Source organism: Capsicum annuum, chromosome 5, assembly GCF_002878395.1.
Source record: "Capsicum annuum cultivar UCD-10X-F1 chromosome 5, UCD10Xv1.1, whole genome shotgun sequence".
In the NCBI taxonomy this organism is placed as follows: Eukaryota; Viridiplantae; Streptophyta; class Magnoliopsida; order Solanales; family Solanaceae; genus Capsicum; species Capsicum annuum.
This window is the reverse complement of record NC_061115.1, coordinates 199,218,406-199,243,632: the sequence shown is the minus strand read 5'-3', so window position 1 is coordinate 199,243,632 and position 25,227 is coordinate 199,218,406. Positions and strand designations below refer to the sequence as shown.

At 33.4% G+C, this 25,227-nt stretch overlaps 1 protein-coding gene across 1 annotated transcript; it reads left to right on the top strand.

Annotated features, from left to right (window-relative positions):
- The first annotated feature begins 5,683 nt into the window (after positions 1-5,683).
- LOC107871074 (tryptamine 5-hydroxylase) lies at positions 5,684-25,023 on the top strand. The gene is made up of 2 exons (XM_016717872.2): positions 5,684-6,784; positions 24,178-25,023. The coding sequence occupies exons 1-2, from the start codon at positions 5,873-5,875 to the stop codon at positions 24,832-24,834; spliced, it is 1,569 nt and encodes a 522-aa protein (XP_016573358.1). The 5' UTR covers positions 5,684-5,872; the 3' UTR covers positions 24,835-25,023.
- The last annotated feature ends 204 nt before the right edge of the window (positions 25,024-25,227 follow it).

Genomic DNA, 25,227 nt, shown 5'->3' with positions numbered 1-25,227 from the left:
TATGGTCCGAACAATATATATATATATATATATATATATTGAAATAAGGATTTATAACTTGACCCCAATTTTAAGTACGAAGTGTAGGTCGATCAGCCTTATATCAAAATAAAAGTACTAGACCCCACGCAGTACAACTCCTTACTTTCAAGCTTATCAACACGCTTCGCACACCCTTTCTCCGCAATACTATTTCCCCCAAATACCATACTTACTTGATTCAATTCATAATTCTCACAAGGCATTTGCAATCTTGGCCATTCAAATCTAACCAAGCCAAACTCTCTCTCCTCATTTTCAAGCTTAATTTGGAGTCACCAATTCCTCCACCTAACACCGTAACATAGCACCATTCCGAATTATAAATTTACACACATCCACATTGTTACAATTTCTCATCTCACAGATAATTCTTATTACCACTCAATCAACTCTAATCCACTTAATACTCACCATTTTCAACCATCATATTCATATCAACAAGTCTTGAAGCTTAGGGAACTATTCATAGGCATATACGCAATTCAACTTATAGCAAGGACAAGGCTTGCAACTAATATCCTCAGACAGGAGATATATTCACAATACATGAGTACTATGCAAAATCAATTTATAAGAGCTTTTAGCTTAGACTTCTAAATCAACATATACACCAAAACTTATCGATAATATAAAATTTAATCTCCGTCCATATATACACACATGATGTTCAAGCCTATCTTTATAATTACGTATACACTCCTAATCAATACCCATAAAACACCTTTTTCAAATTCTACAATCCTTTATTAAGACAACTTCCGGGCACTATTCTTAAGAAAACACTCACTAACTTTCCCAATTAACTAAGTCATGCACAATACTTCACTTAAACAATTCCCCACCTACAAACCTAGATAAACCATCACACAACCACTTTCACAAACACAACACGAAATGCTTCAAATAACCATGACATCTATCAAAAGCCTAGCCTCAAGCTTACTCCACACTTGCCACCTTAGCTAAAAGGAACATGCCACAATTTTACTCTCTCCTATCGTCACCACTGTTCATCCATATTCCCTCGACAAATAAAAAGTTATGAAAGGGTAGAATATGAAGGGATCTTGTGTATGACTTGGTATGGTTATTGAGGTCGGAGAACTAGGGCATCAAATGCATAAATTCAACCAGAATCAAGATTAAAAATTAAGGACACCCAGGACATAAATTGAATCTTACTGGTCGCTAAGGGTGTTGCCGGAGGACTGAACATGAATATATAATAAAATTTAAGCACATGCATTATGAACCGAGCAACTTGAGTTTAGAGTTTATAGCTTATGGAATGTCGATTTCGCCCACTAGAAAAATTGGGACTCTATATTTCGATAGTTAGGAGAATACCTGATTTCCCATGATATGCATGAACATGTATTATGATCGGGGAAATGAAATATAAGGCATGAGAAAATATCAAAGTCATTGAAAAGGCTGGGGTAAAATAGGATCAACACTACTCCTTCTCACCACCAACTTGCAACCCACCAATACACCTACCTGAATCCCATAATCTTAACTTAGTTAATTTCTTTTTCTTCTACCTCCCACTTAGACTTAAGCCAACACTCTGAGTCAACGAATCACCATACAAACTCTAGTCCATGGCATTCGCTTTACTCCAGGTTCCTCGGATATACCCATACGCAAGATTCATAACTTAACCCGCATAACTGCACCCGCGAGCGCAAAACCCAATCTTAACATAACTCCCAAATACCCACCAACTTAGACAACTTCAAAAGTTATCATACAATAATTCATGAACTCCGCAGCTTAGATTCTAGCACTTACCATGGATACATCAAACCTTCGCTAAACCATGCTAACTTCTTCATGCTTTACTAACATCACATTTTAAGCTAACACCCTCGTCAACCTCTAATGCCCAAGTTAACTCACAATTACATCGTATACCACATTTCATCGTTCATACTTACCCGATCAAGGATAACACTAACCGCTTAACATTAAATAACTTAAAAAAAAATCCCTATAACACCTTGAGCATACTACTACCTCAACACACAATATCACACTTTATCACAAATAAACAGACTTAAGCTCCCGTACATACGGTTCAAACCTACTAAATCTCCTCCCTATCGCTGACGTTGTAGCAATTCAATCATTAAATTTATTTTTCTCATCACCCACTATACAAACTTAACAATTCACCCTGACTACGATTAATAATAATCTCAACAACCATTTCCATCTATCAAACACCCCAAACATACTAGTCCACCAAACCCTCATAATGACAATAATCATCCACAATTTCATGGCCTATACCATAATAATGTATTAACACCGCCTTCCACCATGTTTCCAGCCCCTCGGTTCCAACCAATGCAAGAACAACAGAGTAAACAGCCAGCTACTAGTGAATCAAAATAGGTCTAACACGGCTTCACTAGACTTTGGTTTTGTATTTTGAAAACGGAAATAAATATCAAAACAATTATGCTAGTGAATCGAAATAAGCCCCACACGGCTTCACTAGACTTCAAGTTTTCATCAAAAGATGGTCAGAAAATATTTTCAAGAAATAAAAATCTGGTACACCATAATCAAGGATCCGAGAATATGTGTCTCGCTTTACCTCAACTGAACGACTCAAGAGGGATGGGGGTACATCTTGAAAGCTATGGAACCTTTGCTAGTAAGACCAAGAATATAATCAAGAGAGGAAGTTGGAACTAGTTAATCACCCTGTCTCAACATTAGTATATGGATAAGGAAAATATGAAATCACATCATGAATTCTAGGGAGAAATCTAAAAACACTTCCGACATAGGCTTAATACACAACCTTCAAGAACGTACATATGACACCTCAATTTTTCGGAACTCAAGAACACTAATGAAATCATTTTTTTTCTAGCTCACTTACAAGCCCGTAATATTAGAGGAGGTTATCTATGAAAGCACCATCTATAAGGACTTACGCTTGACTATATCCGGTATTTTAGAACAAGGCAAAATGGCCTAATTTATGCAAGATATGAACCCGTATGAATTTCTTAAGTAACCTTTCCACAGCACGATCTACGACTTGAAAGAAAGGGAATATTTTCCTAAATGCCTCGTAGCCTCTCGAAGAAAAGTACAGACGTCTCCGTACCGGTCCGCAAGACTCTACTAGACACAACTTCATAGACACCCTAGGACACTTGAACTCTGTGCTCTGATACCAAGCTTGTAGCGCCCGAAAATCAGATCCCGAGATATTACATGATGCTTAAGGTCACAAGTGACCCTAAGCTAACCCTTCATCTGGCTTAACCCAAAGCAACTGAATAAAATACATAAAATAGAAGGAATAATACGGAAATAATCCATAACTTAGTCTGACCAACATGAAAGTAAATTTACACGGTCATAATTCTGCTCATATATATACAAATCTGAAACTGAATACACTAACTACTAGAGACTGTTTATGAAGCCTCTACTAGCATTGACCAAAGATAGCCGGGTCATGACTCCCAACTACCCCTACTCAATACGACTGAATACAGAAAATACAATACATCTCAAATCTGAACAACTCAAGTCCCTGAATCAAAAAGACTAATCACCTGCCGATCAAGAGCTGCGACCCAGCTGAACATGATATGTGCGCTACAGCTTGTTCCTACATTTTGGTAAGAATATAGCCCATGGAAATATGTGGGTCAACACTTTGAAATGTACTAAGTATGTGGGGGTACATGCAACAATATAAATAGTATAATCAATTTCATGAAAACATGCATACGGATAATGATGACTCACTTGGCTTGAGTTATATCAAATCATACTTTTCGTAATTTCATAATAAACAGTTCATATGATAAAATCTCGTAATCCATGTAAATCATTATAAATCATAAATTATGATAAATCATCCTAAATCATCATAAATTATCGTATCATCAAAAATCATTATAGGTAATTATAAATCATCATAAATGACCATAAAACATCATAAACATCTCAACTCTTTGACTCAAATCTCGGAGTGACTCGGTAATTCAAGAAACTTAATCTTATGGACACGGGAGTTTCCTATAACCGACAACCCCACGTGAGCTACGTGGAATACCAACGTTTGAAACCCCCATTGGCGGGAGCATCATACTCTTTTCCAGGGAGTACGACCTTAAAACTGCAATAATCACAATCGGGTTCTCTGACCAATAATATCATCATCAAACAACCCTAGAGTGGCACATAGGTTTGGGGAAATACCAAACTTCCCTCTCGGTGCTAAGTACTACTCCCCAACAAGCTCAGAACGCGTTAGGAAATCCACCACAACATCACAAGGGTCTATCATAAAGACCAAATCAAATCTCTTTCTCATTTATCAAGTCATATCAATTTGTGGATCCCTAACTCAACACATTTTAGCTCTAAACATTTTAATCTTCCTCAACAGCAACAAGGTATCAATGCATTGAACCATAACCGACTCGATATTTGGACAAGGATATGAAGACTCAATACGTAATATTTTCAACAATTTAACTCATCAAAACCATCTGAAAAATACCAAGACTCATTGGAACTTCGATATCAATATACCCAATAACTCAAATCGTCATAAGGAAGCTCAAAATTTGACACATGGCTCAAAAACACTTGGAATTACCAATAATTCATTCTTGAACTTAAAAAGTGGATACATGTTCAAAATATATCAATTCTTGATAGAAACACCAAGAATCCCAATATTAAATCTCAATTCATAGAACGAATATAGTCAAATACTCATGTGATTCAAAACTTACAATTTAAATCTTTATAAGTTCATAATCGAATTATTTAGACATAATTCAACTTACAGAACCATATGAATCCATTAAATAATCATAATTGACAAGCTTGAACAATTTACATATATACATAATTAAAATCTCATGGTAGGATATCTTGGAAATAAATTCATTTGCCAAACTCATAATAATCCATAATAAAAATTAAAGATACGGGCACAAGAACGGAAGAATTATTCTTGTTCAAAGCCCCACATACCTAAAAGTCTAAGTAAAGTGTCCATTTTACAAATAGAAATAAATACAAGAGTCCACAAGATTATTTCGCCGCTTTTATATATTAATTAAAAAAGAAGTACAATTTTATTTGAAGACGACTTTTTTTTTCTTTTTAAAGGGCAAAAGAAAATCACATCAACTGAGTATACAATTTGACAATGTAATTATATTATCAAGTCTCATCCAAATTTTGAACAGCCAAAATCGAAATATCCTTAGGGATAGAGGGGTTGGTAGTAGCATCAACAATCAATTAAATTTTATATTAGTTTTAAATTTATTTTAGAGTTTATTGTATATATACATATAATAATTCACTTTTAAGTGTTATGTTTCGTTTTATAAAAATCAATTTAATTAAATATTTGAAGAGAATAAATTATATTAATTTTATATTTTAAATTTTAAATTTAAATATTTAAAAATCACACATTAAATATTATAAATTACAATCCTACTTAAGTGTATATAATATGGATGGTCAAAATTTACTCAGTTTTGATTGTCCAAAATAAAAAAGTGACAAATAAAATAGAAAAGTGCCAAATAAAAATGTCAAAAAATTAATACTTATTCAATTTTAGCTTCACATTTGAATTTTCCATGACGTAGTCCTCTTGATTTAAAGAGGCGTGTAGCAGTAGGTAGACGATCCGCCTTTGCCCAACTACCAAATGTTATGTTCAATTGTACACCAGTATTACATAACTCCCATATATATTACATTACCACGACACAACAGTCTTTCTCGCTTCTCAAATTAGCAAATTAGCAAATAAGCAGACGAAATGGACGAATCAATTCTGCAATCAGTTCTCCTACTAGCACTTGTATCTTTCACCATGTATGTCACCTTTCACTTTTACAACAACCAACGTCGCCGTCGGCCTTTATTCACCCCACCGTCTCCGCCGGCGCTCCCTGTAATCGGTCACCTTCATCTCCTAACCGACATGCCCCACCACACCTTCACCCAACTCGCTCATAAACTCGGCCCGATCATCCACCTTCAACTTGGCCAAGTCCCGACTGTAATCATCTCCTCCCCTCAACTCGCCGAACTCATACTCAAAACCCATGACCACATCTTCGCTAGCCGCCCACAACTCATTGCAGCTCAATACCTCTCCTTCGGTTGCTCTGATATTACTTTTTCCCCTTACGGCCCTTACTGGCGCCAAGCTAGAAAAATCTGCGTCACTGAGTTGTTGAGTTCGAAGCGAGTTAACTCATTCCAGATTATAAGAAATGAGGAAACTAACCGTATGTTACGAATGATCTCCACTCATTCTCACTCCGAGGCGGGTGAACTCGACATGAGTCAGGTTTTCTTCGCTCTCGCGAATGATATTTTGTGCAGGGTGGCGTTCGGGAAGAGATTTATTGATCATGAGTTGAAAGAGAAGAAGGATTTGGTGAGTGTGTTGACGGAGACACAAGCTCTGTTAGCGGGGTTTTGTTTGGGGGATTTTTTCCCCGATTGGGAATGGGTTAACTCAGTGAGTGGTATGAAGAGGAGATTGATGAAGAACTTGAAAGATTTAAGAGCGGTGTGCGAGGAGATTATACAAGAGCATGTAGAAAGGAAGGGTGAAAATAGCGATGCTTCATCAGACTTAGTTGACGTATTGCTGAGAGTTCAGAAAAGAGATGATCTCCAAGTGCCCATCACTGACGACAACCTTAAAGCTCTTATTCTGGTATTTATTATGTACTTATTCTTTTGAGTTCATTTAAATTCAATTTGATTAAACTTTTAGAAGCTACACCAATCCAACTAAACTAAATAAATATTCTAATTAAATTTTAAATACTTTCATACTCCTGATTTTTGACTTATTTTGATATTTTTTAGCTTAAAATAAGTAATTAAAAATACATTTTTACTTTTTCAAACACTATCAAAATTAAAAAATATTTAAAAGTCAAAAACACCTTGAAATAAGCCAATTCAAATACCTAAGTAATAATTTACCTCATATCGTAGTGGTGAGAAAATACTGCTTAAATAACTGGTTAACTTTATTTACTTAGTGCCTGTTTGAGATTGCTTATTTCCCAAAGGAAAGCACTTATTTTGAGAAAATTTTTTCTTTTTTAAAAGATGGGTGTATGTTAAACTTGTAAAAGTGCTTTTAAATCGAAGCAGAAATAGTTTTTTTGCTTCTGAAAAAAAACTAAAAATTTCAGCTTTTCAAAAAAAAAAATAGAAGCAAAAAATTACTTTTTTCATAACTAAAATATCGCTATCACTTTCTCTCTCTCTTACACACTAATATATATATATATATATATATATATATATATATATATATATATATATCTTATAAGTATGATTAAAGTTTGATTTTAATATTCTATACTTCATATTTACATCGTAATTTTTTATTTTATTTATGATTTATATATTATTATTTTATTTTCACTCATTTTCATTAAATAAATTTTAAAAAATCATTGACGATGATCCGAAGAATATATAATTTTTTATTTTTTATTATTAATGATAACAAATGACAGATGAATCACGTTACAAGAATAAATGATATTTGACAATACTTATAAATTTTTTCTCGAATATTTATTTTTAAATAAATAATTCATAAAAAATGACATATGTGTTACCATGTAGTTTACATCTATGAAGAAGGAGATGAGTCTTCTAGTATACTTTCAGAAATACAAGACAGATCTTCTATTATTATGGAGATATTGCATAATAAAATTAGGGCTGAAATCATTGAGAATTTTGTGATGTATGAAGGACTAATTACTTTTGTCGTTAATTTTTTCATAAATAATAATTTAATTTATGAAATAATTTTTATATTTATTTTTATTTAATATTTTAAAGTGATATTTAAATTATTTAAGTAATATATCATTATTAATATTTTTAATGTATTTATGTATATAAATATTGATTGAAAATTTTAGAGCACGTGCTTTTTAATTAAATAAAAATAAAATCTTAATTAAAAATATCATAATAGATATTTAAAATAAATTTTCTCTATAAATTAATTTTGTTAGTAAAAATCTATTGATACATGTCCTTTTTGATCATTTGTCTCAAAAAACATTTCTTGAAAAAGATTATCCAAACACAATCTGTTTATCAAAAGTACTTTTCAAATTAATTTACCAAACACAAATTGCTTTTTTCAAAAGCACTTTTCTGAAAAGGTATTTTATAAAAGTGCTTGTTAAATAAACAATTTTGTAATAGCAATCCCAAATGGTCTCTTAATCTAGATCTACTTGTACTAATTGTAATGAGGTGTTTGGGAAATCTCAAATCTCTCTCAAAAAAAAGAACTTGATTCATATCATGATTTTACATTTTTTAATCTAAAAATTGATTTATAAGTTTATATTTTATATAAATAAATTTAGTCATTTTATATTTTGTCAAAAAACTCACGCTAAGCCTAAATTACCATGTGAAGAATCATATTAATGAATAAGTAATTACTACTTAGGCAGTTAGATTTTTATAAAATCATATATATTGAAAAATTTGTAATCATAAACATTTACTTATAAAATAAAGATGAACATATGCAATTTATGAATGAAATGTCTTAGCACATTACTATAACTTATTTATTAACTATTTGAATTGCTCATTGATAATATTATAGAAGAACTGGAAAAAAATTTAATAATTTTTATAAGTTGTGGGATTTTGATTCTTATGAGAACACATACAACTTAGGACTAGTTTGCCAATAGACTTTTCAAGTATTATTCGAAAATAAACTTCGCAATAATGTTCGGTCATATAATTTGCGCTTATTTAATAAATAGTTTTAACGAATAATTTAAATTTTCATATATTAGAAAAGATTAGTATTTGAATCATTTCATTATTTGAAAATTTTTAAAAAATTAAATTTTACCTCACACTTTTATATTTTTATAAAAATATCTTACTATTTATTAACCCCAAGTAATATTTATCTACCAACAAACTCATTAATAAACTTTATTAGTTGATTTAGGTATGTAACAATATTGTTGCATAACACTTCGTAAAAGTAATGTAAATAAAAAATTAAATACTTTTTTGTGAGTTGAGAAAACTTTAGTAGTTCTTGCACTGACATGTGAAATTATTTATAAGTACTAGGTTAAAACTTCTAATATATGAGTTTAATTTTTCACATGGAATATCTTCATTATAAAATAATAATACAAAGTTACGGATAATTTTAATAATTTTTAGAGCTTATGAGCATAAATCATATTTCTTAAAAAGGTAAATATTTTTAAAAATAATTATAACCAAACACATAAAAAACTTTATTTAAATCTTGATAAAAAATACCTTGTCAAGAATATTTCAAAAATTATGACCGAATGCTAAATTAAAAAATTTAAATTATATATTTTAATAAAAATTTAATTTTGTATTATGATATAAAATCATTATTTTATGTCACACGGTCATACGGGCCTTAAATAAAGGTGAGAATCAGCAAGCATCTTATAGCCTAACATGTTTGACTTCCGCGAGGGTGGGACATAAATAAGACTCTTGCAAAGAAGTTTCGTGAATTGGGCATATTAAAAGTTTACTCTTTCCATCAGTTGACGGATAAACCCACATGCTTTTCATTAATTTTACCGGTCACCATTACATTTTGTAATTTTTGAATGTCTTAATGCAGTGGCTCTCGCGTCACTTTTGCACCAGAAGTCATCCATATTTTCTTAATTCAAAGGGAAAAAAATATTGCTGTTATTTGTCAAAATCTTGACTAAACTAAACTGTCTGGATTTCAAAATGACAGGCAAAATTTGCAATTTCACAAGAAAAGTCAGTCATAAATCCCGACTAAAACCAAAATTTGGCCACAAGTCTTGACAGATAGTCATAATTTGTTGTGTAGAAAATTTATCAACATACTTTTGCTTCGAAATCAGTTAAACTACAAATTACTCAAGATTTAATATATATAACTTTCTAATATCAATCCTAATAAATTTTAACGGTTAAATTTAGCCTAAATCTTAAAAAATTAGTAGATTCATTTTATCTTCTTTAAGTTTTATTTTTTAAAGTTAGCAATTTTTTATTTATTTATTTATTTATCATACATGGAGTTTCCACCTCTTTTGCTCACTTGGAATTTCAAACTCACAACTTTAGAGTTGGAAGTGGGGAGCGCTTATCACTTGAGCAACTTCCTCTTCTCACCTCAACGAAAATCGAAGAACGTGGTTCTTCAATGTTCTACCAACTAACTCAAATCATTGAATATTTGATAATGTTAGCTCAATGGAACATTACATATTTGTTGAAACACAGGAATTACACACCACCAAGGGATCAGGTCCCCAACAGACAAAATATTACAACACACGCAAATACAGAACAAATAAACTGTAAAGTTAAAAATATAATGATTTAACGTGGAAAACAACTTATTCAAAGGAGGAAAAACCACGGCTTGCCCTCATAAGCACTCAAACTCCACTAAAATCAAAACTCATCCTAATTATAGACTCAATTGAACTTAACTCTAAGTTCCTCTAATTTATAATAACTATATTACAAACACCTCTTGACAGCTCTGTCAATTTCACTCTTCAATATTGGTTAACTCTAACTCTTGCAAACTCAGATAACTCTAAAATAATAAAATTTATTTTATATTTGAGTAAATCGATTACAAAACAAAACTTGACTCAAGAACACCTAAACCCTAAATACAAAAGATTTAGAACTTGAGCTTAAAGATTTTTCGCTGCCACTATGAGATTCTTCAATATGCAAAAACTGCGAAGGAAAAAGCATCCTTAAGTATTTATAGTAGTGTAGAATTGAGGATAGAATTTTGATTGGACCAGGTGTAAAATCAGGTACGCTGCACATCTACACAGTTTGTTGCACTAGCAAACAAAACAATGCAGAATGTGATAGTTGTACCAGAACAAAGTATGCAAGGGACCTGGTCCTCCAAAATCATTCTGTGATCATCAAAACATAAGACAACAATTTTCTCTCTTTTTGATGATGACAAATCATGTTCTCAAGGTATCAAAATTCATTCATATTTAGAGCAAGAAATTGTCTCTACACCAGCATTCCCCCAATCAGTGGCATCCCTTCACTCTCTCTTATCACATATATCTTAACTGTATCAGTGTGTGTTCCCCCCATCGATATTCCCTCTGTCATCAGCACTGCTGCACATCATATTACTCATGGTACCTGGTCTCTACCATAGTGAATCTATTTTCCTCCTTTTGACATCATAAAAAAGTAAGAACAGGAAACCAAGATAGTAAATCGAAACAAATTGGTTAACTCATGGCCACTGGAGCAACACTAACATGAATGAACGACTATAAAAAATGAGAGACAATTGATAGACACAAATTAAGATTTCATTCATTAAATATAGCAAGTACCATACAATGCAATGAAAAATAACTTAAAATTCTTGATCCTAAAAAGCAACAGAAAGCAAGAAAGGGAAACTGAAACAGGTTCAAAAGGGAGACTAAGTAGCCATTTGGCCATGAAAATTATTTTTTAAATCAGAGTTGGAGTTAGAGTTGAAGATGAAGTTGGAGTTGGAGTTGTATTTGGCCATGTCTTTTTGAAATTTTTTTTAGACTTTTGAAAAATCTTTTTTAAATATGATTTTATGCCCTTAACTTTTAAAAATTATCAAAATCACTCAACTACTAATTTACCTACTACCATACAACCAAATGTTGAGAATATAATTTATATGTCTTCAATTGATAAAATAATTAACAACAAACTAATTATTATGATTGTTATTCTTCTAAAATTTGAATAAAAATATCAAAGCACAAGCTAAATAAGTTTATATAACCATAATTGATTGAATAGAGTAAATATATTTTGATAAATATGATTGATGGATATAAATATATTTTATATATTCTTAAATTTGTTGATAAAAATTCTTAATTACTTTCACTTGAATTAATTATTTTATTGAATTTGGTGTTTTTTTAAAAAAATTACGGCTGAATTATTTCTGAATAGATTAGTGCTAATTTTTTGCTTTTTCTTTATTGATGATATTGATTTTCCTTGAATATTATTGTATCGTAAATATGGATCGTTACGTTTTGTTTGATATGCGACTTTATTGACCACTTTTTAATAATTTTTTAAAATCATAATAGCCATTATATGACATATACAGAAAATTAAAATGGCAAGAAAAAAATTAAATTTCTCACTTTTAAATAACATAATGTACTAGACCTTATATTTCTATAATATAGTTCATTCAAAACAAAGTTGATACATTTCTGTCATAGATTGCCATTTATTTTTTTTACTTCACGTTAGTAAATTTTGGTTAAAAAAAAAAGAGATTAGAATATCTGTAACAATTAAAAATGATGTTGTACCATAGAAAATAAAAAATAATTTTTTTCTTGGTGGTTGGTTGTAGTTATAAGAGGTGTTTGTGTAAAAATTTAAAGATGGAGTTATATGTAATAATAATGAAAGTTGGAAATGGGAGTGAAAAATTGTGAAAACAACAAAAAGTTGTTTTCACTTTTTGGAATCCAATTACGGAATAATTTTCTGAATTTTCATGACCAAACACCACAATTTTCGAAAAAGTGAAAAAAGTAAAAAAAAAATCGAAAAAAGAGAAAATTTTTTATGGCCAAACGGGCCCTAAACAAAAGGAAGAGGCTTAGGTAGATGAAGGTTTTGGGGAAAGGGACTTGAGAAGCATTTGCATCCTAGCGCTCTATGCACATGAGAGTTCAACAACTACTTAGTTAGGTCCTTTACTTATGCATTCAATCCTTGAACCTCTTCTGGAAGTGCTGAGACCTTTTTCTTAAGTTATGCATTTTCTACTCTAAGTGCTTCAACAACACATAGTCCATCAGAGGAAAGTTGTTGGTTCTTCATCTTCAAATGTAGAATCTCTGCACCCTTAACAGCCAAACAAATCCTCACTTCCTCCTTCTCTTTCCTCATGTTTTCTTGAACAAACCTGGGACATGGTCCCGACTTTCTCTTTTACACATTTATTTTCAATCAATGTTATCAGACTGAACATTTGTTTTACTGTTCTAGGAGTTCCCTTTTCATCGACAACCCTAAAATGTTCATAAACTCTGTTAAGGAAGTATCCATAAGATATACCATATCTTTTCTCCTTCTTATGGATAACCTTATGCATATGTTCAATCATGAAAGCAAGTAAGCTGATTAATTCAAATTTACTGCGGAATTCGATCACATAAAGATCCACAGTATAAGCAATAGTCCTCTCCTCTAACCTAGGCAAGATAACCTTATTGATAAATTCAAAGACCAACTGAAACTTACCTTTGAGAAATTTCTTTCTCACTCCTGCAACAGAGGTTCCCCATACTTTAGAAGCATCCACCACAAATTCACAACATAACCCAAATTAGGGCCTAGTCGTGTCGGGTGCCTTAAGCCCAATCGAGATCGGAGACCATCCCCAGTACCCAATCATAACTACCCTACACCTTATGTCGGATGAGTTTCAAATCATATAACATAACAAGATGGAACAATCATAAATCAAATACATTCAAACGACGTTCTCCCCAATACCAATACTGATGCCAAGGTTGACACCAATACCGACACCGCCTATACCAACCTAAAGTAGTCTCACAAAGCCTCTAACTAAAATCAAGACAACATTCAGTCGGAACATGCCCCCGACCAGAGCTAAAAACCAAAGTATAAGAAATAACAAAAGTATGTAGAGAAGACCATAATGTGAAATGGAGCCTTCCGGAGTGTGAAAGCTCATCACTTCAATCCAACATAAAGCTGCCCCAAATTCAAGTCACTGAGCAGGAGTAGTAGTATAGCCGGTTCTTGTATCGCATGGGGATACAACGCCCGAAGATGGTTAGCGTGATGAATGCTAGCATGTACTCAGGAATAAGAATAAAATAATACTAACATTTAAAACCATGTTCAAGCTTGCTTATATGTATATATATATATATATATATTCCATGACGGAAAAGGAAATTGGGTTTAGCATGTATTTGAAACTTTAACCTAAGTTTGTGTAGCTTTACCGTCATAATCCACCCACGAGCTATATGGGTCCATTATTACCCCTTAACTGGCCCCAGTACGTGTAGCCACACAAACCAAAGATATCACAGGTGCTGAGGATTCCCGTGTACCCTTTGCCCTCTATGATATATATATATATATATATATATATATATATATATATATATATATATATATATATATACACACAAATGTAAACTTAGGGGATTCCCGTGTTCCTCACAAGTATAAGGTCACTATGAGCAACCCTCATGTTAGCAAATATTAGTTTCCAGTATCCGTCCATCGGACTCATACCTTCATGGTAAGCTATTAGAACCCACCATTATTGCCTAATTAAAACCATTAGCACATAACCAACCAACCAATTCCATGAGTTATTAACCAAGGCTTTATAAAGTGGTATCACTATACCGACTATAACTTGCAAGCAATGTATTGGCCAATCAATTGGGGATTTCCATGTACCCCACATAATTACCAATTAAACCAAAACCATGGCCACTAAGGCCTTACCAAATTATTTAAAACCATTTAAACCATTTTAGGTTTCATTACCATATTATGCAATGCAATAGTTTCAATAAAAGTCAAACTATGTGGCAAAACCATTCTCGTAGGCATTTTAACAAATATGTTGAGGGCATATAGTTTCCAAAACCAAAACTAAGTACAAATTTACCATTCCCATGCAACCACATGTTCAAACCACCATTATAACATGAAAGCCCATAAATAAAACATGGGAAAACAATATCCAACCATTTACAACCAAAACCCCTAACATATAATTCAAAACCAAACAATACCCACAATTAAATCATGAAAACCCTTCATTAAAATATGAATTTAGTTGAACTAATAATGATGGAGGAGTAACATACCTTAGACACCAAAGAAGACGGAGAGAAACCACCCTTGAAAGCTCTAATTGACCACCTTAAAGAAAACCCTAGACTTTCTTGAACCAAGAGCCTTGAGAGAGAATTGAGAGTGTTTTTAGTCTTTTCAATTGAGAATCCTAGGGTAAATGAAGTCCCAAGAATGTTTTAAGTCATGGGGTCAAAAGAGGTTAAGAGGGGAATGTCCAGAATACCCTAACTTAAAGTATAAAAATCACCGTAGGAGGGTATGACTCCCCCTTAACTTGTACACATAAAATATGACTGGTACCCACCACTCGTTCCCTAGACAGAATGTTGGACATCACACACTGTCCACCATACGACTCCCCTTTCCTAAATTATACCCATAACATATGAGTAATACCCATAGATCATATACAAGAATAAATCAAGGGGTTGGACATTGTCCAACATACGAGTTGGACTATACCACTCGGACCATCTCTATACGATTTGTATGGAGTCTAGTTGTACCTTGGATAGTAACTAACCAAAACCACACTAAGAAGCATACAACCAAGACCCCTAAACTGTACCTACATCATACGTCAAGTACCCACAAGTCATATGATCTCCAGAAGCTCAAACTTAAGAAATTTTCTAAGAGTCAAAAGCCAAGGTGTTTCAATTCAATTGAGAGTTGTTGTTTTAAAATAGTTCTCACACCAATAATGGGAACATCTAGATTTTTCCCATAACTTCTTCATCCTATTTTAGTTTCTTTCCTTGGACTAATGTAGAAAAACTTTGTCCATCATTTGAAAATTTCATTGTATAGTAAAATTGCCTTATCTCTCCTTCAAAGACAGAGGAAATTGGTTCCTCTAGGAGGTGTAACCATCCCTGATGCCTTACATACTTAACTGACCCCACCCTACCAGGTTTCTAAAAAATTCAAGAGTCAAAGACTCTTCTAGTAAACATCTTCTGAGTTCTTAGAATCTCATTTCTTTCTTCTCTAGTCACATTATTCTCTACTCCCTCCACCTTTCTTCTTTTAGAACCACTACCAGATTCAACTTCTATCACTTTCTCTTCTTGGGACCAGGGCCTACAGTTGCTTTTTTCTTCTTCACAGCTGTGTTTTTGTTTCATACCAGTTGGACTCCTTGATTTGATTGGGGAGGTCCTGGCTATCCTTTTATCCTACACTTCTTTCCTCCTTTCTTTTATTGTAGCTGCAACATCAGGATCTATTTTCTCATCACTCTCTTCAACATCAACCACTTCTACATTTTCTTCTTTCTCAATCACAGTTCTTTTTTTCAATCTTCTGCTTTTGACAGTTGCTGACTTATTGGCTCTCATAGTATCTCCCATAAACTTTCTCTCAGCACCCTTTGTTGAGTACGTCCTGGTAATCTTTACAGATGTATCAATCATTTTCTTCTTACCCTTATTACTTCTTTGTTTCTGCATTGACCATCTCAGAGGCAAGTCATCCTTATCAATCTCCTCTTTCTCATTAGGAGGTAGAGTAAAAGACCCAATAACCTCACTAGCCTTAGGATCTGTACCTCATATTTTATCACCGAAAACTTGTTCTTCTAGACCAAAGAACTCTCCCTAGGGTCATTTGAAAGAAAAATAAAGTTCTCAGCAACCCAATATTCTCCAAACAACTCACTATCGGATGGATTTGACTTTTTCACAGGAAACTCTTCATCAAAGAGTTGGGCAATGATGGGATTGGAGTAAGACGGGGTGGGAGAACTAGGTTCGTTTAGGGCTTTGAAGTGATCAGGTTTTTCTAGGACTTTTGATACGGAGGGGTTTTGAGGGAACTAAACTTCTATGGGTAACCTAAAAGCTTCACTTTGGTCAACCATTATACTAGAGTCAGATGGGGGTTCCACTGTTTTTGGGATTTCTTCCATGGTTGATTTATCCATGAATGTTTATGAGGAATATACGTAAGCCATAGGTATTTCAAGGAAGGGTATAAGAGGCGGAATAGACTCAGTATCTTTAAGGGGTTTTGAAGGAGTTTCCTTATCAGTCATGGACACTGTTTGGAAAGAGGACACAAAGGAAGGATTTTTGGACAGGGTTAAAGAAGTTTGAATAGATTCAAATTATTTAATGGGGCTTGAAGTCGAGGTTTCGTTAGCCATTTGTGAATTTTGGAAGATTTATTTTTAGCCTAGGACAATAGATTTCGAACAAACTTGTCTTTGACAAAGAAGAGTTTGAAAGCTAATTTTGAAAAATAAGTAGAAAAGAGGATTTGATTTTGTATTTAAGGGAACAAAAGTTTGCAACGTTTGAGATTTTAAGGGAATGGGACATATCTGGTCCCAATAGGTACAACTCTTCACTTTTTTGGGGATTTAACAGTTTTTTGACAGAGAAAGAAAAAGATACGACTTTTCCAGACAGAAATTTATGTGATTTTAAAATACACATAAATGGTACTAGCCTGTGGGATGAGACCTGGTCTCTCCCTTGATTGAGTGAATCTTTTATTTAGTGTTTGTCTCATCTATTCTTTTTTAAAGTGGCTCACTATGCATATATACCTGCAAATGATTGGTACCAAATTAGACCAAAAAGCACATACTTCATTAAGGATACCTGTCTCCTAATCATAACTAATAAATAGAGGAAATTGATCCACCAAGTAGGTTAATTTATCTTGATCAAACCCAATTTCAGTTTATTCTTCACAAATTGCTCCTTGTGAAGAGCATTAGTAAAGATATCAACTACCTAATCTTCAATCTTATAGAATTTCATGCAAATGGCCTCTTTATCAACTTTGTCTCTCAGAAAATGATGCCTTACATCAATATGCTTTGTTCTTTTTATGCTGCCCTAGATTTTTAGCCATGTTTAGAACACTAGTATTGTCACACATTAGAGGAATAGTATAAAAAACAATCACAAAGTCCTTTAGCTGCTGTTTGACCCATAAAAATTATGCACAACATAAAGCTGCAACCACATTTTCAGCTTTAGTAGTAGATAGTACAACTGAGTTTTAAGACTTTCTTTACATTTTTGGGCTCAATCTGTGATAAAAAAGCTGAGAAAACCATAAGATTCTTGGCTTGAGCCGTTGTTTGCATTCCAAATTCCAAACGAGAGGTCAAATTTTTAAAGGGTGAGAGGATTTGTGCTTCCAATTTATTCTTCTTAACTGTGGTCTGCTGGGACTAGGTCTCTGGGAATTTTGAGTCGGTTCTTCTTGGTGTTCTTCTTATAAATCAGGTTTTAGCAACTAGGGACTTGATTTACCATCACCTTTGTCATCTGTAACTGTATCGTTCTACTCTTGAACCTCTACTTCAACTATATCATCCCTTTAAATAGGAATTGGTTTTTCCATATCAGAATATTTACCTCCAACTGAATCTTTTAGCATTCTCGATTCATAAAAAACCACATGTACACTTTCTTCCATACACAGTACTTTTCTTGAAGACTCTGTATGCCTTACTTGTAGGGGAGTAGCCTACAAGTGTAACTTCATCACTTTTGGAATCAAATTTCCCAAGCTCATTCTTTTCATCGTTTAGAACAAAATATTTGCACCCAAAGGTTCTAAGTAGTCAAGTTTAGGATTTTTGTTGAAAACAATTTCATATGGTGTTTTGTTCAGGAGAGATCTGATCAGGCATCTATTGGTCACATAACAGGCAGTATTGATAACTTCAACCTAAAAATTTTTTGGAAGAGGCACTATCAATCAAGATGTTCCTGGCAATTTCTATGAGAGTCTTGTTTTGTTTTTCAACTATTTCATTTGTTGAGGAGTTCTAAGGCAGGAAAGTTGTGACTAATGCCATTTTCATCATAAAATTCTTCAACTTGGGAGTTTTTAAACTCAGTTCTATGATCAAATTCGACTCATGCAATTTTGCAGTTCAGCTTCATCTGAATTTGTTTAGCGAAGACCACCAGAACTTCATAAGTTCCATCCTTAGTTCTTAGGAACATTGTCCAAGTGAATCTGGAATAGTCATCCACAATAAAAAAACACATATCTTTTCTCACCTTTACTTTGAACTTTAACTTGTCTACATAGATCCATGTGCAACAATTCAAGGAGTTTAGAGGTGCTTCCCTACTTCTTCTGCTTAAAAGGAAGATCTGGTTTGTTTTTCTTTGAAACAAGCATCACAAATCTTTTTATCTAAAAACTGCAGCTTGGTAACACCACAGACCAGGTCCTTTGAGATTAATTTGTTCAGTAAAGAGGAACTTACATGTTCTAGCCTTCTATGCCATAAATCAGTATTTTCACTTTGAGAACTTAAGAAGATCAATTTATAATCAGCTACAGATTCTAGATCAACCATATACATGTTTTTGCACCTTTTAGCTTTGAGTATGACTTTCCCAAACTCCAAATTTGACACAGTTCATCCAGCAGATAGGACTTCACTTCATTTCCTTTACTATAAATTTGGGACATACTCGAATGACTGTATTTTAAACCATCTACATAATAAAAATTCTCAATAGCATGATTAAACATTTGTCTATCTTTCCAACATCATGAATATAGCCTTTCTTTCCATTTCCAAAAGAGACATCTTCGCCTTGAAGTGTCTTGAGTAGAAAAACTGTCAGCTCTACTAGTCATATGCTTAGAGCATCCACTATCCATGAACCAACTTTGACTACCTTCTCTTATTCCCACTTGCAGAGGTCATTTGTTAGATATGGGAACCCACTTGAGTCTGAGTTCCCCAAAGGAAGACAAAAGAGTTATCATATCTTTCTTGGTCCAACTAGGCGATTTACTCTTCTTAAAATTTGTCGAGGAATTAGATCCCTTGTGGAAAGACTGCTTCAGTTGAACATATCTAGTAGTGTTCATTCTAACTCTAAGTCATCCCTGGAATTTCTCCTTCAAGTGACTATCCCTGCCACAGTGAGTGCATAGAGGATTGTTCACTTTATTTTTAGCAACAAAAATATGCTTGCCCTGGGGCTTAGGATTGTGCGTGTTGTACTGATATCCAAGACCTCTACCATTATTGATCCCCTGGTTATATTATCAAGGATTTGTGAAGATGTGGTCTATTTTAGGGATTTATTAAGATCTTTTTTTAGATGGACCATGTCCCTTTCCAATTCCTCATTCTTACGAAGAGTAGTTATAAGAAGCTTTTGAGAATTTTTCAACTTTTCTTCAAGATTAATTTGAATATTTGAAGCTTTCTTTTTGCCCTTCCCATCAGATTCATCCATCTTTTTCAGTTGATCCATCAAATCTTTGTTTTTTGATTTTAGTTTTAAGGATTGATCTCCTACTTCAAACAATTGGATGGTTAAGGCTAGTTTTTCATGTTCTAGGTTTTCTACCTTATCTTCCAACAATTCTCTCTCAGCAGTAAGCTCACACACAGAATTAAGCAAGACATTTGCGAGTTTCTTTATCTTCTTAGGGGAATAATCATATTTGTTCTTCTTAATATAAAAAAGAGTTACCTCATTCTTTTCTTCACCATCTGATTTTTCCCTGAGAGCAAAAAGAGAGCTGTAAAAGATTTCACTATCTTTCGCAGCTAACATAGAAACATCTTCAATTTTTTTTGATGCATCATATTTAATTGAGGTATCTCCCCAGACAGCTAGAGCTTGCTTCACTGCATAATCAACAACAACCTTCCTTCTTGACTTCTTTAGGACCCGGTCCTTCCTTTTACCTTTATCTCCTCCTGATTTGAAGTACTTTTGATAATCCATTTTGTGTAAAAGATAATATTTGATAAAATGTCCAGGCTTCCCATATTTGTGGTAGACTTCAGCAGTGCCTCTTTTTCTGCTACTACTTTTTTTTTTTGAAATTAATCACTTTTCTTCATAGCTTTGGAAATTCTTTTGGCTAAGTGTGCAATATCAACATCTTCATCACTGAACTCAGACTTTGAGGCTTTTAAGGCTAATGACTTTTCTCTTTTATCCTTTTTCTTTTCTTGACTTTATTTCTTCAACCCATGGGTTTTCAGATTCCGAATTAATTCATCCATGGTAAGTGTCTTAAAATTTCTAGCCTCAGTGGTAGCATCAACTTTGCTCTCCCATGACTTAGGAAAAACTCTCAGAATTTTCTTTACTTGTTTGTGTAGAGGAATCGCTTCACCAAGGCAGTGCAACTCATTTGTAATTGAGGTAAATCTTGTATGCATCTCCTGAATGGTCTCACCTTCTTTCATAGAGAACGCCTTGTATTGATTGGTCAACATATCCACTTTTGATTCCTTCACATAAGTAGTTTTCTTCTGAGCTGTTCTCCGGAAGTCCCAGATCTCTTTGGCATTTTCACAAATAGAGATTCGATTGTATTCATCTAGTCCTATCCCACACACCAGTAACTTCTTAGTTTTGAAATTCTTTTCAATCTTTTTACGATCTTCATCATCATACTCTCTCCTGGCTTTCACAACCATTCTAGTTTGTCTCCTTCTTTGACTTCCCTTACTGGCACATGAGGACCATTAATTATGACATCCATTAGCTCACTATCCTCAGCTATGATAAAGTCATACATTATAGTTTTCCACCACCCATAGTATTTTCCATTAAAGCGGGGTGACCTTGTAGTAGATTGTCTTTCCTCAAGATTAGTTGGTGCAACAATGACCAAAAAATCACTCTAGGTGTTAACCTTTTAGAGTTTCCTCACTCTAATACCAATTATTGAAATGCAGGGATTACACACCACCAAGGGACCAGGTCCCCAACAATAAAATATTGCAACATACACAAATATAGAACAAATAAACTATAAAGTTAAAAACACAATGATTTAACATGGAAACCTCCATTCTCAAGGGAGGAAAAAACACAACTTGCCCTCACAAGCACTCAAACTCCACTATAATCAAAATTCACTTAATTACAGACTTGAACTTGACTCTAAGTATCTCTAATTTATAATAACTCTATTACAAACACCTCTTGACAGCTCTGTCAATTTTACTTTTCAATCTCGGTTAACTCTAACCCTTGCAAACTCAGATAACTCTACCTGAGAGACTCAACAGTAATTAAAAAACTTTACGCTTATATTTGAGTAAATCGATTACAAAACAAAACATGACTCAAGAACACCTAGACCCTAAGCACAAAAAAATTAGAAATTGAGCTGGAAAAAGCATCCTTAAATATTTATAGTAGTGTAGAATTGAGCATAGAATTTTGATTAGATCAGGTGTAAAATCAGATACGCAGCGCACCTGCACAATTTGTTGCAGTAGCGGATAAAACTGTGCAGAGATGTGAGAGCTGTACCAAAGAAATGTATGCAAGGAACCTGATCCTCCAAAATCATCTTGTCATCGTCAAATCACGAGACAACAATATTCAACTCCAACAATAAATGAGCAATGAGTCTTTAATTTTTTATAACACATGGAAGGGTAAGAAGAAGACGGAAGAGGAAGAGGAAGGGTGAGAAGATGAAGAATGAGGGGACAAGAACAAAGATAAATTTTGGCAGAATGCTAGTTTTGCTCACATTTTTAGTAGGACCACAAATTAAATACCAATCATGTTTCAAGCGAGCTTGCGTTGAGCATCTCATTCATCAACCAGAAGGAGCTTAGCTCAACTACTAGTACATTTTAGAGAGAAAGCACCAAATATTTTAGATTAAATTATGTAAAAGATAATCATAAATGATCATGTCAATAATACGTGAAGGCAAGCCACATATTATAACATATTGAATTGTACATCATAATTTAACAAATATACGCCGACGGTGTAAACACTTTTTACACGGTCACTGACTTTAACCGGCAATAGCTGGTAATTAATCTGTTCCCATCCCAATTTATCCGTTCTCATTTTTCTTTTTATGCTTTATTATTTTTTAAACACTCCCCTATTTCTATACTAATCAACTCTTACGTTTCTTTATAGTATCTCATATTCTCCGCCTTTTAATCTCTGCAATTGTTGCTCGGCTCATCTTTCCAACTTCGATCAGATTTTTCTAAATCTATTCATTTGTTTAATCTCTAAAGTGTACTATTTCAAGTGGGGGATTACTACAATATTGATATCTGAAAAAGATTATTTTAGATGTGTGACTTTAATCCTTCATATTCAAGTTATTTCTTTTTCGATCATTTTAGCGAAACAGACTTGTAATTTCAATTCCACACAAGTTTAGTCGTTTGAAGTCTAAAAATTTGCATGCAATTCTAATGACTATTAAAGAACATAAATTTCCCATGATCAACTTAGACCAGTGTAATATTTTCTCTAATGTAAAAAATTCATAACAATCTGTATGATGCTAACTAGAAGTGTGGAAGTATATTTTAATGGCTATCGAGCTAAAATTATTTTTGACCAATTTGAGTAGTGAGATCAAAGAACTTTTTTGCCTGATTATCGGAATAAAGAATCACTGCAGATGATATTCGTATGTTAGCTCTTTAAAATCTTAAACATAAGCTATTTAAAATCTTAAAACCAACAATGGGGATAACCAAAAAAATTCTCCACTACAAAATCTGGGGAAAAAAAATGAAGACTTTAGATGTATAATAGAGCTCGTGATTATTACGATGCTATACGGAGCTGATTGTTTACATGGTATTGAAAAAATAGAAATACATAAAATCAATTAATGATAATGCAAACGAAGATGACTCCGCTCTATATTTTTGGTCAACAGGATCTTTATATAGATAGAAGTAAATGTAGAGTCCAAGTTTCCTTTATTACTATTTTTTTTTATAATTTAAATATTAAAAAATAGAAATGCTTAGAACAAACCTGTAATAGGCTTCAAAGCTACCCGACCGTGTTAAAAAAGCTTACACCGTCGGTATATATTAGTTAAACTCCATCATAATGAGTGGAATTAGTTACCTTGAAATAATGCCATCCACCTTTTACTTATAAAATTATGCTGTAATGTAAAATTATTTACATAGTTGTTTAGATGTAAATTTATTTTTTATTTTGATAGACGGCATAGCACTACTTAGACAATTCTTACTACAACGTGAAGCTATGGATTAAAATTTGTATACATTAGTGTTCTACATATAGTAGTAGAAATGTTTGAACTTTATATAGCATTTTGGAGCACAAGACTCTTCTACTATTGATACAATTATACTTGACTCTATAGGATATGTTTGTCGCTGGAACAGATACATCAGCAGCTACACTGGAATGGACAATGACAGAGTTGGCTAGGCATCCAAGTGTTTTAGAAAAAGCACAAGATGAAGTTAGGGAGATTGCAGGTAATAAAGGAAAAGTAGAAGAATCTGATCTTCAACACCTTCACTACATGAAAGCAGTAATAAAGGAGACAATGCGACTACACCCCCCTGTCCCCCTTCTAGTACCTCGAGAATCCATGGAGAAATGCACAATCGCTGACTATGAAATACCTGCAAAAACTAGGATACTAATCAACACCTATGCCATTGGAATGGATCCAGAGTCATGGACCAATCCTCTGGACTACAATCCTGGAAGGTTTCTTGAGGAGGACGTTGATTTCAGGGGATCACAAGATTTCAGGTTCCTACCATTTGGAGGGGGGAGAAGAGGTTGCCCAGGTTACGCCCTTGGTTTAGCTACTATTGAGCTCTCATTAGCTCGTTTGTTGTATCACTTTGATTGGAAATTGCCTGCCGGAGTAGCAGCTCAAGATGTGGACTTGTCGGAGATTTTTGGATTGGCTACTAGGAAAAAAGTGGCTCTAAAGCTTGTTCCAACCATCAACATGCTCTATGTGTCCGAAGAAGAGGAGGATCTGCAGTCAGCTACTCTCTGATTTAAGACCTAAAAACATCCTTAATTTAAGACCTAAAATATTTCAATAGAATATAGTTATACTTTTATGTGTAAAAACTAATAAGTGTTTGAGAGAAAATGCTAGAGAAATAAAAGAATGTGCAACTTGATATAAATTATCTAATCAAAGGTAAAAGTATACGAAATGGAGAGTATTAAGATTTCTATATATTATCCATTTTTGGTAAGGGCTATTTATAGCCAAAACACAAAAATCAAGGACTTTTCAAAACGAAGGGGTGGGGGATTACATCATTAATTTTGGGCTTTGATAAGGTGACATCCATTTTGACACATGAATTCATGTGTTTTCACAACACTCTCCCTTGGATGTTCATGTAAAGAAAAACTTTCTGAATACGCATTTGAGTGC